Here is an 11,718-nt window from a genome sequence, read left to right as displayed (position 1 = left end):
AAAAAAAAAACGAAAAAAAAAAAACAAAAAAACAAACATACAGCACTGATCGAACAATAATTGAATGCCTCTTTCTAATCAGATGAAACAGCCATTGAAACAGCCATTAAAGGGCGGGGGAAGTTTATCGTGAAGAAGCATTAAACTAAAAAACCATTCAGAGTGTGCACAAAAAGGCATTCTCATTTTCCTAATAGGCTTACTCAAGCTTATTATGTGTAATGTCCAATATTCAAAAAAGCACCTTAAAAAAAAAATGAAGTCCAAGAACGTTTTACATAACTATTCTTTTGTTGGTAGCTGCTACTGTCTAATAGATCTCTCAACCGTCGGTGTCGTATCTGCCAAAGAAAAGACTCCAGCATCACAACAACAATAGAATGAATGAAAGAGAAAGAGCTTTAGTCTTTAGTTCTAGTGCCAACACAGCAGCTCACCTATCAAAAAAAAATAAAGAAAAAAAGAAAAAAGAATGCATAAGATGTTAAATACAAGTTAGGTTTAGTTTTAAGTAAATTGTGTGCAGTTCCTACTGTAGTTTTACAGCAAAAATGCTCCTAATTTTTTATAGACATTTTGGAGTATAAAAGCACAGCACTATCCCGACGTATCCTAACAAATCGGTGAAAAGGGAGCGTTGATTCATAGCAAAGCGCTCCAAGTGCAGTGACGATCAGATCGAATCAGATCGTCTATTGATTAAACAGGAAATAATTATTCTATTTTTTAGCATTTACTGAATCAATCACAGATGTAGATGTAGAACAGAGCTGTACACTGAACATATCTAGTAGAGCTAATGAGAACACAATTCACAATACAATTACAGAAGCTACAACTACAGTTCAACCAAAATTTCGAAGCACACAAAAAGAGAAATTTACCTCAAAATTGCGCGCATGATTAGATGAGAGCCTCGACCAGGATAGCTTCACCATCCCCTTCTTCTTCTTCTTCTTCCTCCTCCTCATTATCGCCCTTACCCTTCTTCTTATCCACACCACGGATCCCTTCCTCTGCACCATCAACGCAGGACCTCTTCCCCCCTCCGTCCAATTCCGCTCCTCCCACGACCACAACCCTATCTCCACCCTCTCCCTCCTTTCCAACCCCCACGACCCTCACCTCATCGGCGGCGCTGCCGCTCCCAGGCTCGTCTCCGGCGGGAGGGCGCAGTCCTCGAGGCCCGCGTCCTCCAGCCTCGGCGGCCGGAGCGAGGCGGCGGCGCCGAGGGCTCCGGCGATTTCCTCCGCCATCGTCGCCGCAGCCGCTCTAGGGATAAAGGNCCCTCCGTCCAATTCCGCTCCTCCCACGACCACAACCCTATCTCCACCCTCTCCCTCCTTTCCAACCCCCACGACCCTCACCTCATCGGCGGCGCTGCCGCTCCCAGGCTCGTCTCCGCCCCCGGCGCCGCCGCAGAGCGGCCGCGGCTCGTCCCCGAGGGCGGAGGCGGCGCCGCCGACGAGGGCGTCGGGGATCTCCCCGTTGCTCGGCCCCGGATCCTCGACGCAGCAGCCGCTCCCGTCTTCGTCCTCGCCAGTGGCGAAGCGGGATCGGATGGAGATGGCGGCGCGGGAGAAGGCCTCCATGATGGAATCCGGCGGGAGGGCGCAGTCCTCGAGGCCCGCGTCCTCCAGCCTCGGCGGCCGGAGCGAGGCGGCGGCGCCGAGGGCTCCGGCGATCTCCTCCGCCATCGTCGCCGCAGCCGCTCTAGGGATAAAGGATTCTCGTCCCTCCGCTTTTGCTGCTGCTTCTTCTACGGTGGAGGATCTGTGATAGAAGAAGCTTCGCGAAACGTGGTTCGGAGAGAAGAGTGGTCGCAGGAGCTATTTATAGGTGGTGTTCGGATAACAATCTCTTAGACCGACTTATGTTCGACCGACGTGATGAACGGTGATCCCGAATTGCTGAGATCAAACGGCCCTTATTTCTCCATCTACGCAACCGACCAACGCCGTGGCTTAGTATGCAACAGCACACTACTTCTATACTACGCACAAACACGTTTTAAAATAATTCCCATTTGATGCTTCAAAATGATAGAAGAACTAGACTCTTACATTAACAACATAAAGGTGAAGAGCTTTAAAATTTTTTGAATTGTTTCGAATTAAATTTTTTGAAAACATCAAAATGGATGCATTCGAATAACACATTTCCAAAATGAGCACATCGGCCAAATTCCACCAAAACCTTGCAACGAGCACGGAATGGATTCATTACGGAGCAGCTATTTTGTTTTGTATCATCATAAGACTACTTACTAGGTGAAGGCCTCAAGCCATCAAGGAATCAAAAATAGACCATCTGCTTCTATACAAGTAACAAAATAATAGAAAGGCAAGCCCTCTTTCAAAAGAAAAAAGAACAGAAAAACAAAAAAGGAAAAGAAATTTTTTAAAAAAACCTATCTTCCTGATTCCATCAGCAGTGAGGATTCGAAGAGAAAACAGAGAAATTCAGTCTGCAGTTACTTGGCGAATGTCACGCATAAAATCTGGGACAAACAACATTAGATTATTTTCTTCGTACACGCAGCATATTTACACTACTAATGAATGTGGAAAGAGAAAACAAGTGCACGAGAATTCAAGTCAACAATTCAAGAATGCATAAATCATTTCCAGTACAGACGAACACAGAGCAAAACGAATGGAATGAAATCCACTTTAACAATCAACACATCACAGGAGAAAGCAGGATGCGAGTAAAAAAAAAAATGCTTTCCCATAATTACTTGGACTGAGCCACAAATTGCGGGCAAAGGTGAAGCTATATTCCTTGCTGACCTAGCATTCGCACCCTGATGACCTTTGCTGCTGACCGCCACCTGCCAGATCAATGGTGTCGGGTAGGTAACTTCAACACCAGAAGAATGTGTAAGTGCATCTTTCTCAAATGAAAAGAGGAGGCAGAAAGCATAGCAACTCAGTTAAATGAAGGAATGCAAAGAAAACTTTCATCCAATATATCATGATTCAAGAGTGATCCATTTGTCATTGTCGACCATACTTTCACTATATTCTTTTCGTAGCCGAGAGAACTACCTTGAGTCTAAGAAAATTACCAAATTTTGTTAGAGGATTTCAAGAAAAAGGTGAACTCACATTTCCTCCTCTGGTTCGTTCTTAAGAGCATTTTGGGCTATGTACTGAAAAGCAGCTTCAACATTGATTCCCTCCTTCGCAGATGTCTCAAAGTAGGGAATGTTACCCTTCGAAGCACACCATGCCTTAGCCTTCTTCTCAGAAACCTAAACAAACAAAAGCCAAACTCACATATCAGAGAAGCAATTAACAAAAAAGCAATTAACAAAACGTCTGAAGCAAAGCTGTTTTCCATCCGTCCTAAACAAAATTCTGATACGGCATTATATAAAGAAAATTATCATTTACCACACGGCTGTTGCCACCATCAATATCAATCTTATTTCCCAACACCACAAAAGGGAAGTTTTCAGGGTTGGATGGGCTAGCCTGAAACAGAAACAACCAGGACCAGGGACTTCAATCACAATAGTAGAAATATTGTGAATCCTCAGCATAGTATGAGGACTGGTTACGTTACCTGAATTAGAAATTCTTCCCGCCAATTATTCAGGTTATCGAATGATTTCATGACATTGACGTCATACACAAGAACACAACAATCCGCACCACGGTAGAATGCCACGCCAAGGCTCTGGAATCTTTCCTGCCCTGCTGTATCCCATATCTGGGAGATTTACAGGGAAGTAAAACATGATTATAAAGGTACAAAGAATTTCTATATTTTCAATTTCAGGACGACACTATTCTTAGGAAACCACCACAACTAGGTACAATAAGAATAAAGAAACATAATTATGGAAGGATGAAAATTCAATATGCTAGTACCGTCTAAATGCCATACCTTGTTTTACCAACACATCTTTGATATGGCCCAGATGCATACATGGATATATCATAGGCTTCTCTAAAGTGTCTGATTTCGTGAAAATAATGAAAAGTCTCAATAGTGCTGAGGTGTTTCTGTATGATTAGTTGAGTCTTCCGGATGAGTTTAAACTAGAGATCTCACATTAGCATTTATCCACGAGGCTAAATGAACCCTCAGAAAAGGTAAAGCAAGGGATCTCTATTATTTTTGGGGGAGATCGAAGCAAAATCTCTCGATAACAAAATGAGACAATTTGTTGATTGGTATAACAGGTCCCAACTTTAGAATATAAGTATATGATGGATTATGGAAGTAAAAGATTCCTAAATTTGGAGTCTGCAACACAGAAATAACTTCTGTAATCTGTTGATATTTTTCATCCAAACTTTTCATATATTTCCAATAGTTGCTAACGTCATGGACCTGATAAGCGTTCAAATTAGACTTCATCATGAGTTGTCACTTCTTATTTGATATTCAAAGTAATATCTCTTTCTCGATTATTATTCATAATGACGTACACCTCCTCAGCCTATTATTTCTAGATCTGTTATATCGGTACGTATCAAGAATTACATATGCCAATCAAAAAAATATTGCAATATTACAACAATATCAATGTGAAGAGGGAACAATACACAAGCTACAGTGCTATACTGATATTTCAGCTGCCCAAGTGTAAAAGGTCAATGGGGGAACTGATCTCCTTCCACAAACAGTTTTGTCACATTTGTATCAGTTGTCTAACAAGCAAATTGTAAAGACCACAACAACAGCTTACCACCATCATGGAAAAATGGATCTGAATCTAACATGATAATTGATTATCATATACTATTCAGATATCATGCAGAAAATTGAAACGACAAGAAACATAGAAAAGCAATTGATATCCATTTTCTTAAAATACATAAATCTAAGAGGAACAAACGAACATAGGAGGGACTACAACACAAATCCGAACAAATCTGCAGAGATTGAGATTTCATACTTGCAATGTGAAGAGCCTATCCTCAATTTGGACCTCTTTGGTTAGGAAATCGGCTCCGATCGTCGCTTTGTACTGGTTACTAAACTTTCGACTCACATACCTAGTTAAAACGGCTTAAGAAGAACAAAAAATAATAATAATAATAATAATAATAATCTATACTTAAACAAAGAGAAAATTACTCCATAAGCATCGGAACTCTCCAGGCGATTCAAGGATACTGATTCATCAAAGACGTTTTCCCAACCCTGTTAATAATTAAAAACCAACCAAAATCAGATCGAAACAAAAAAAAAAAATCATTAGAAATGTTATTAGATCTATAAATTAAGATCTAAAGAGGAGTTAACAGCACTATAAGATCGAGGAATCACCCGCTGTCTCCGAGGATGATGACCTTGAGGAGCGTTCTCCGCCGCGACGCCATGGGTTCGGAAACCCTAGAGATTTCGAGAGAGGTCGATCGGAGAGAAAGAGAGAGCGCGTGATCGGGGAAACCCTAGAAATGGAGAGCGCTCCAACGACTCCAAAGAGGAGAGAGATGGGGGAGGGAGGATTCTGATTTGGAGTAGAAAAAGGCAAAGCGGAGAAAAGCAAAATGGAACAAGAAGTTTGTTTGGGGAATATTATTGCATGCACCCGGTTTATCTATGCTTCCCATGAACCGTGGGCCAATTGCAGCCCCTAACCTATTATTTTGCTATTTGTTCCTATATTTATATTTTGTTTCAATTTAATCCTAGCTATTCAAGTTTTCATTAATTTATTAATGATAGAATAGGTCGCGTTTACTTTAATCAAGTCTTGTCTATTGATAGAGAATGTGCGATCAGTTTCATCATTTTTGTTTAAGTTTCGAAAAAAATTCTATGATCCGTCTGTATGAACACTAAGAAAGTATAAGACTTTTAAAGATATAAAAAGTCGAGATAATTATATATGCAAAGAATGATATTAAGGATGATATGAAAATAAAGTACTGAAAATCAACAATACAATTATTTATAAAATTTGAGATCTAATAATAAAAAAAATAAGATTGAATACCAAGCTGAACAATTAAATAAATGATGGGACCAAAGGTGTAATTAATCTGGCAATATATATAATTAATTTTCTATAACTTTATTCTTTACAAGCTTGATCACGTTTACCTGGTAAGAATTTTATTTTAAAATCTTAATTATCAAAGTACACCATAGTTAGCTTATAGAATTATTTAATATCTCGGTAATAAATTTTCTATGAATTTTTTTTTTGCCCGCTTGGTCACGCCTATCTTGTTTCATTTTTATTTTAAAATAATAATTATTAAAAGGGTAAACTCCAAATCCCATCTCTATGATTTCGCAGTATTTTCTCACTTTAGTATTCTGTGATTTAAAGTGTATCAAATTAGTACCTAGTGATTTTTTTTTTTTTTTCGTCAGCTCCTCCGTTAATATTTTGTTAAATTATATACAAAAAACTTCAGACACCTTACCCAGGTTTATCGAATATTCACTTTAGTACCCTTTAGTTTTAACTTTGTCACTGATTTAATAAAAAAAAATTAGTAAAATTAATAATAAAAAGAAATAAATAAAACAACAGAGTATTAAATTGATACATTTTAAATCACATGGCACTAAAGTGAGAAAGTCCGAAATCATAGGATAGTATTTGAAGTTTTTCCTTATTAAAAAGTAAGCATGGTGCATAATTTGTACGGATACACTCGGTGCAATGGGAGCATATGAAATTGCTTTCTCAAGTTTCGGTCTTGGAGTCCTTGGACTCCCTGCTGGTGTTGACGTGTGGTTCATCGCCACCGAAACTCCAACCTGTTTCCTGCAGCGATTCATCTGGAACGCTATCCTGGTCGATGCAGCAAACACTGTTTCGACCGACGTGGCGCTCAGCAATTCGTCTACCCTATGAGTGGGCCCCATCTCCCTCATTGCCGTAAACATGACCCACAAAGAGTACAATGATCGCATGCACCCGGTGCACCGCGCACCATGCTGTAATATATGGAATTAAGAACATCGAAAATGATTATATGCTATTGTCACGTTGAAGTACGTCGCCAAAGTATAGGATTTCTAATTTACGTGTTTTTTTTTTTTAATGTCATAAAACATATCTGATAAATTGAGTAGCAATGAGGAACATTGTTTTGAAGAATTTCTCTCACATTAAACACAGTTGTTTATTGATAAATATATAATGACACAAAACTTTTTGTTGGAAATAGGAAAATATTGGTAACTATTTATAGTAAGAATCAAACAAATAAACCACATACTAAGAAAACTTGCAAGGCTTCTAATAATCTCTCTCCTCTGCTAAACTCTCTTCATACAAAGAGCATATGCACAATTCCAATTTTCAACATACTTGCATATTCACAATTGAAATTTTCCACTCTTTGAACACTGATTTCTTTTTTTTTTCTTTTTTCGCACAATAATATCTTCATGTGAATAAAAGGTATGAACAGAAAAAGAGGATAACAGATGAAAAGGAAGGGGGAAAAAAAAAAACTGTAGTGTAGAACAATTGATTGAGTTCTATGGTCCGCTGCTGAGGCCGTGACTGTGTTTGTTCAATACTTTTGCTTCGATTTCACCCGTTTCTTCTCCACTGGTCGATGTGGATGGATTCTTATCGTACTCGCTGGTCTGTTCGCTGTATTCACTGCTGACGTAGTCTGGACCTCCGAATGCCATTTTCCGGAGCCTTCTGATGTGCTCACCGGAGCTCTGACCGGAGCCCTGCAAAGCGCTCTGGCCGGGCATAATACCCGCGTTCAGATCCTCTAGAGAGATTTCTCCTTCAAGGTACCGAACTATCTGCTCCAACAATATCAAACATTGTTTCCCGTCAGAAGACAATAAAACATTGTTAACATCAAGCAAGCATGTGTTAGGAGTCCACTGTGTGATTAAATTGAAACTGGCTAATTAAATGTGTAGTCTATCGGGTGAATGAAGTTTGATCTCGATTTCAATTATGGTCTTACTCTTCAAGTTTGCGATTTCAATCAGGTTCTCCTGTTATATCTCACTCACGCGGATTGGGTAATAGTTTCTTAAGTTTCAGTTTTGGCGATGATGCTGAGATGATTTATATGTATTGTTTTTTTCCTTTTTTTAATCACTGCTGGAGTAACAGTTTCATTATCATAGAGAAAAACTTCAAGGATTTACACTAAAAATTGTTATTCTGAGGATGTAACTGTACTGGGATCAACTTAGGCCTCAAGGACTCGAAGCGTAGAGCAAAAAGTTAGGAGCAAGAAGAAAAAAGAGATGATCAAGGAAGGACCTGACTCATTCGCGGGCGATGCCTTGCGGTCTGACGCACAGCAGCGGCAGCACAGGCAACCAAGCGCGCCATGTCGTAGGGGTCGTAGTTCGTCTCAAGCCGCGGATCGATGAGACCATCATAATTGTCCTCTTCAAGGGCCCGTGACAGCAATGGCCTTGCCTGCATTTCAAACAAAAAAAAACAAATGAACTTCATCGGCCGCAAGGAAATTTCTCGAGTTTCTGAGCTGGAAAACATGTGATCAGAAAAAGGAATGCCCGTTCTAAACCTATGAAAAAAGATTGGTTATTCTTACCAATCATGTACGTCAAATTTTACATTACAAAGGAACTGTTCTGTAAACTACAACAGCTACACAAATAAAAAGGCATTTGTTGTTACACTTCATTGGCACATAAATGTTGCCGCAGGTAAGCGTTCCATATGAAATCCTGTGGTGTTGCCTATTTCATTTTAGCATGAAAAAACATGTTAGATCTGCTAGCAAACTAATCGGTTGATCTTCGATATAAGGGCCATTCCACTACAGAGGTGAAATTTTTATCGATCTCATTATAAAATTAACAGTCAATGCCAATTCACAGTGGTTATTACAGCTAGTTGCAAACTTCTACACCGGTATGTTGTGCTTAATTGGAGGGAAACTTATTAATTGCAGCAAATGTCGTCATGTGATGATGTTTAATGTAGAAAATTTTCAAGAGAGGAAACTAAGACACCAACCCATCCAACCAGAGTATCATCCATGTAAGTCTGAGATGATTGAAAAGGTGGCCTTCCAGTAACTAGCTCTAGAAGCATCACTCCGAAAGAAAAGACGTCCGATCTGTCGGTAAGTTTGCCAGAAGTTGCATATTCCGGTGCCAAGTACCTGGGATAAAAAAATCGGACGGATAAAAGAGGTTAATACATTTTGCAAAAGAAATTCACATTATTTAATTTAATCAAGTTAAATATCAGTAAAGCAGTTAAAAGCTTCAACATTTCAGCATGTTTATGCCAAAAATACATAATGGGAATTGTTTTGACCCTCAGTTAGGCGAGTCCTATATCGCTGTTGATAGAAAAGGTAAAGTTGAGCATAAATGAGATCGAGAAAGTGGCTTCACCCGAAAGTTCCCATGACACGCGTGGAAACATGAGTATTATCTTCAGGTTGAAACTTTGCTAATCCAAAATCTGAAACCTGCACAGAACTTACAGCTTGTTAATTGAAAATATCTGCAACTTCAAGTGATGACATGGATAGGATTACTAGTCACCCAAAAGAAACTAAGTAAACATTTAGGCAATCTACCTTTGGCTCGAAGTTGTAATCAAGAAGAATATTGGCCGCCTTGATATCACGATGAATAATTTTAGGATGACCTGAGAATAAGTGAAACTTCAGTTGGCAACACTACTTACCAGATTTTTAGCAGTATCAAAATCCATAATACAGAAAATCAAAATTAAATAGCACAAATATATATATAAAAAAAAGAATTAGAGACTAACAGTCCTCGTGCAGATACGCCAAACCCTTTGCAGAACCCAAGGCAATTTTCCATCTTCTTGGCCAATCTAGGGTTGGTCGACCACTTCCTGCAAAAAGAAAGGTCCTAAGTGAGAAAATTTCTTCTGCAGGTTGATAAGGTATGCTAGAAAAAACCATGCATTGCACAAAATGACTCCTAAAATCTCATTATATGTGTCATTTCAACCAATAATTACTGGAAATTCATCGAACATTAAAAAGCTTCACTTTGATCAGTAACTTATAATGTAGTATCAAATAACTTAAAATTTTGAGTTACCGTGTAAATGGAACCCCAGGGTCTTGTTAGGTACAAATTCGTAAACCAGCAGCCTTTGGTCACCATAAATGCAGTACCCAACCAATGAAACCAAATTGCGGTGATGCACGCGGCTAATGATTTCCACCTCGGCCCGGAACTCGCGTTCCCCCTGCCTACTTCCTGTTCTTAGTTTCTTGATTGCCACTTCGGTTCCACCAAGTGTCCCTTTATATACATGGCCGAAACCGCCTTGCCCTAGGAGGTTTGTATCCGAGAATCCATTTGTCGCCGCGGCTAATTCTTCGTATGTGTAATGGCCTTGCGACATGGGAGGTAGTGGTTGCAAAGGCGGTTGATTATCGGAGCCAGGGTAAGAAGCTGAGCCGCCACTGCTGCTGAGTGGCCACGAAGTTACGGGTGGCGGAGTGGGAGGCGGCTTAATAGATTGCTGCGAAGGCCAAGAAGCATATGGGTCGTCTGAGAAATAGAAGGGTGCATTAGAAGGGAGAAAGGCCATTTTCCAAACATAACTAGGAAAAAGTTATAAAAGTTTGCATATAAAATTTGATGCATTGAAGATGTAAAAATAGTTATCATTTTCACCATAATAATCTTCCTTAAGCCTGCAAAATGAAAATGCTACACTATCAAAAATTATCAGAGCCGCGGGAAGCTAAGCTATAACTTTTACGAAAAACTAGGCCTCAAACTACTGTTATCGATTCTTCGATTTTGATCGGAAGAGCAAAGACACAAACATCTCATCATAAAGTGAACTTTAGTGAACAAATTGTCAGTGAAGTAATTCGGAATACACAATTATACAGTATGTATTAGCTCTAACATTTTATATCTGACAATGGCATCCACTGATGTTTACTCAGGACACACAATGTTCATTTCTTTTTAGAAATGAACTATCAAATTTGGGATGTAAGTTACCGATCATCAAGTTCTTTGTCGACTGCACTAAATATGATCTGTTATCGTCGGTTAATGTGTTCAAAACAGTTAAATTTAGCAAAATCATGACAAAATTACCTGAGGCCAGGGGCGGAGCTGAGGGTCGCCGGCGAGGCCTCGACCGCCTAGCCCAGCAGAAGAAGCACACGCCGACAAACGCCACCAGGAGAACCACCGCTCCGGCGGATATCCCCGCGATCACCGCCGTAGACACCGACTTGGAGGAGGGTGGCGATGGCGGCGGAGGCGGCGAGGATATCGCCGGAGGCGGCGGCGGCGGCGGCGGCGAGGTGGAAAAGTGCGCCGGAGTCGGAGGAGGCGGGCTCCAGGGGGGAGGCGGCGAAGAGCCCGGGTTGTCCGGCGAGGGTGGAGGGTTCGCCGGAGGCGGCGGTGAAGAGGATGGAGGGGGATGAGAGGGCGCTGGGGCTGTGGGTGTTGGAGAAGAGGGCGGAGGGGTAGGAGATGGTGGTGGCTTTGCTGGAGTCGGGGGAGGATTCACCGGCGCCTGCGGAGGAGACGGTGATGGCGCCGGCGGGGGAGACGGCGGAGGATTGGCCGGGGGCAGGGGGGCTATCGGCGGCGGCGGCGGCGGCGGCGGCGGCGATGGCGTCGGCGCCACCGGGGGCGGCGGAGGAGACGGAGGGTTCACGGGAGGGTTAGCCGACGGCGGCGGGTTCGCTGGGGGCTGAGCAGTGGGCGGCGGCGGCGGCGGGTTCTCCGGGGGCTGTGCCGTGGGCGGCGGCGGGGGCGGGT

At 41.4% G+C, this 11,718-nt stretch overlaps 3 protein-coding genes across 3 annotated transcripts in view; all 3 read right to left on the bottom strand.

Annotated features, from left to right (window-relative positions):
- LOC109721975 (uncharacterized PE-PGRS family protein PE_PGRS54) lies at positions 770-1,899 on the bottom strand. The gene is given in 2 exon segments (XM_020249811.1): positions 770-1,281; positions 1,284-1,899. Coding segments are annotated over 2 exon segments (792 nt in total). The 5' UTR covers positions 1,698-1,899; the 3' UTR covers positions 770-903.
- Positions 2,565-5,490, bottom strand: LOC109722630 (ras-related protein Rab7-like). The gene is made up of 7 exons (XM_020250734.1): positions 5,287-5,490; positions 5,134-5,160; positions 4,913-5,012; positions 3,571-3,717; positions 3,399-3,479; positions 3,111-3,256; positions 2,565-2,862 (listed from the first exon to the last, which is right to left on the bottom strand). The coding sequence occupies exons 1-7, from the start codon at positions 5,337-5,339 to the stop codon at positions 2,793-2,795; spliced, it is 624 nt and encodes a 207-aa protein (XP_020106323.1). The 5' UTR covers positions 5,340-5,490; the 3' UTR covers positions 2,565-2,792.
- Positions 7,200-11,718, bottom strand: part of LOC109722117 (proline-rich receptor-like protein kinase PERK3) — a 4,661-nt gene continuing 142 nt past the window's right edge. Inside the window, exons 1-8 of the mRNA XM_020250003.1 lie at positions 11,044-11,718; positions 10,021-10,479; positions 9,722-9,808; positions 9,522-9,592; positions 9,334-9,410; positions 8,948-9,095; positions 8,222-8,383; positions 7,200-7,746 (exon numbers count right to left, since the gene is read on the bottom strand). The exon at positions 11,044-11,718 is cut by the window's right edge and continues 142 nt beyond it. Of these exons, the coding sequence (XP_020105592.1) occupies positions 7,465-7,746; positions 8,222-8,383; positions 8,948-9,095; positions 9,334-9,410; positions 9,522-9,592; positions 9,722-9,808; positions 10,021-10,479; positions 11,044-11,718 (1,961 nt within the window). The 3' untranslated portion in view covers positions 7,200-7,464. The remainder of the gene's footprint in view (positions 7,747-8,221; positions 8,384-8,947; positions 9,096-9,333; positions 9,411-9,521; positions 9,593-9,721; positions 9,809-10,020; positions 10,480-11,043) is intronic.

The sequence above is a fragment of the Ananas comosus genome, linkage group 16, assembly GCF_001540865.1.
Source record: "Ananas comosus cultivar F153 linkage group 16, ASM154086v1, whole genome shotgun sequence".
NCBI classification, from domain to species: Eukaryota; Viridiplantae; Streptophyta; class Magnoliopsida; order Poales; family Bromeliaceae; genus Ananas; species Ananas comosus.
Note: the sequence above shows the minus strand (reverse complement) of the source record. Positions and strands in the feature narration are given on the sequence as shown.

What these genes read in the sequence shown, in the direction of transcription:
- LOC109722630 (XM_020250734.1), bottom strand. Translation starts at nt 5,339, where the DNA reads ATGGCGTCGCGGCGGAGAACGCTCCTCAAGGTCATCATCCTCGGAGAC. An exon ending in ATAGGCTCTTCACATTGCAA is followed by an intron (nt 3,718 to 4,912) that starts GTATGAAATCTC and finishes TAAATCTCCCAG; the next exon opens with ATATGGGATACAGCAGGGCA. An exon ending in ATGGTGGCAACAGCCGTGTG is followed by an intron (nt 3,257 to 3,398) that starts GTAAATGATAAT and finishes TTGTTTGTTTAG; the next exon opens with GTTTCTGAGAAGAAGGCTAA.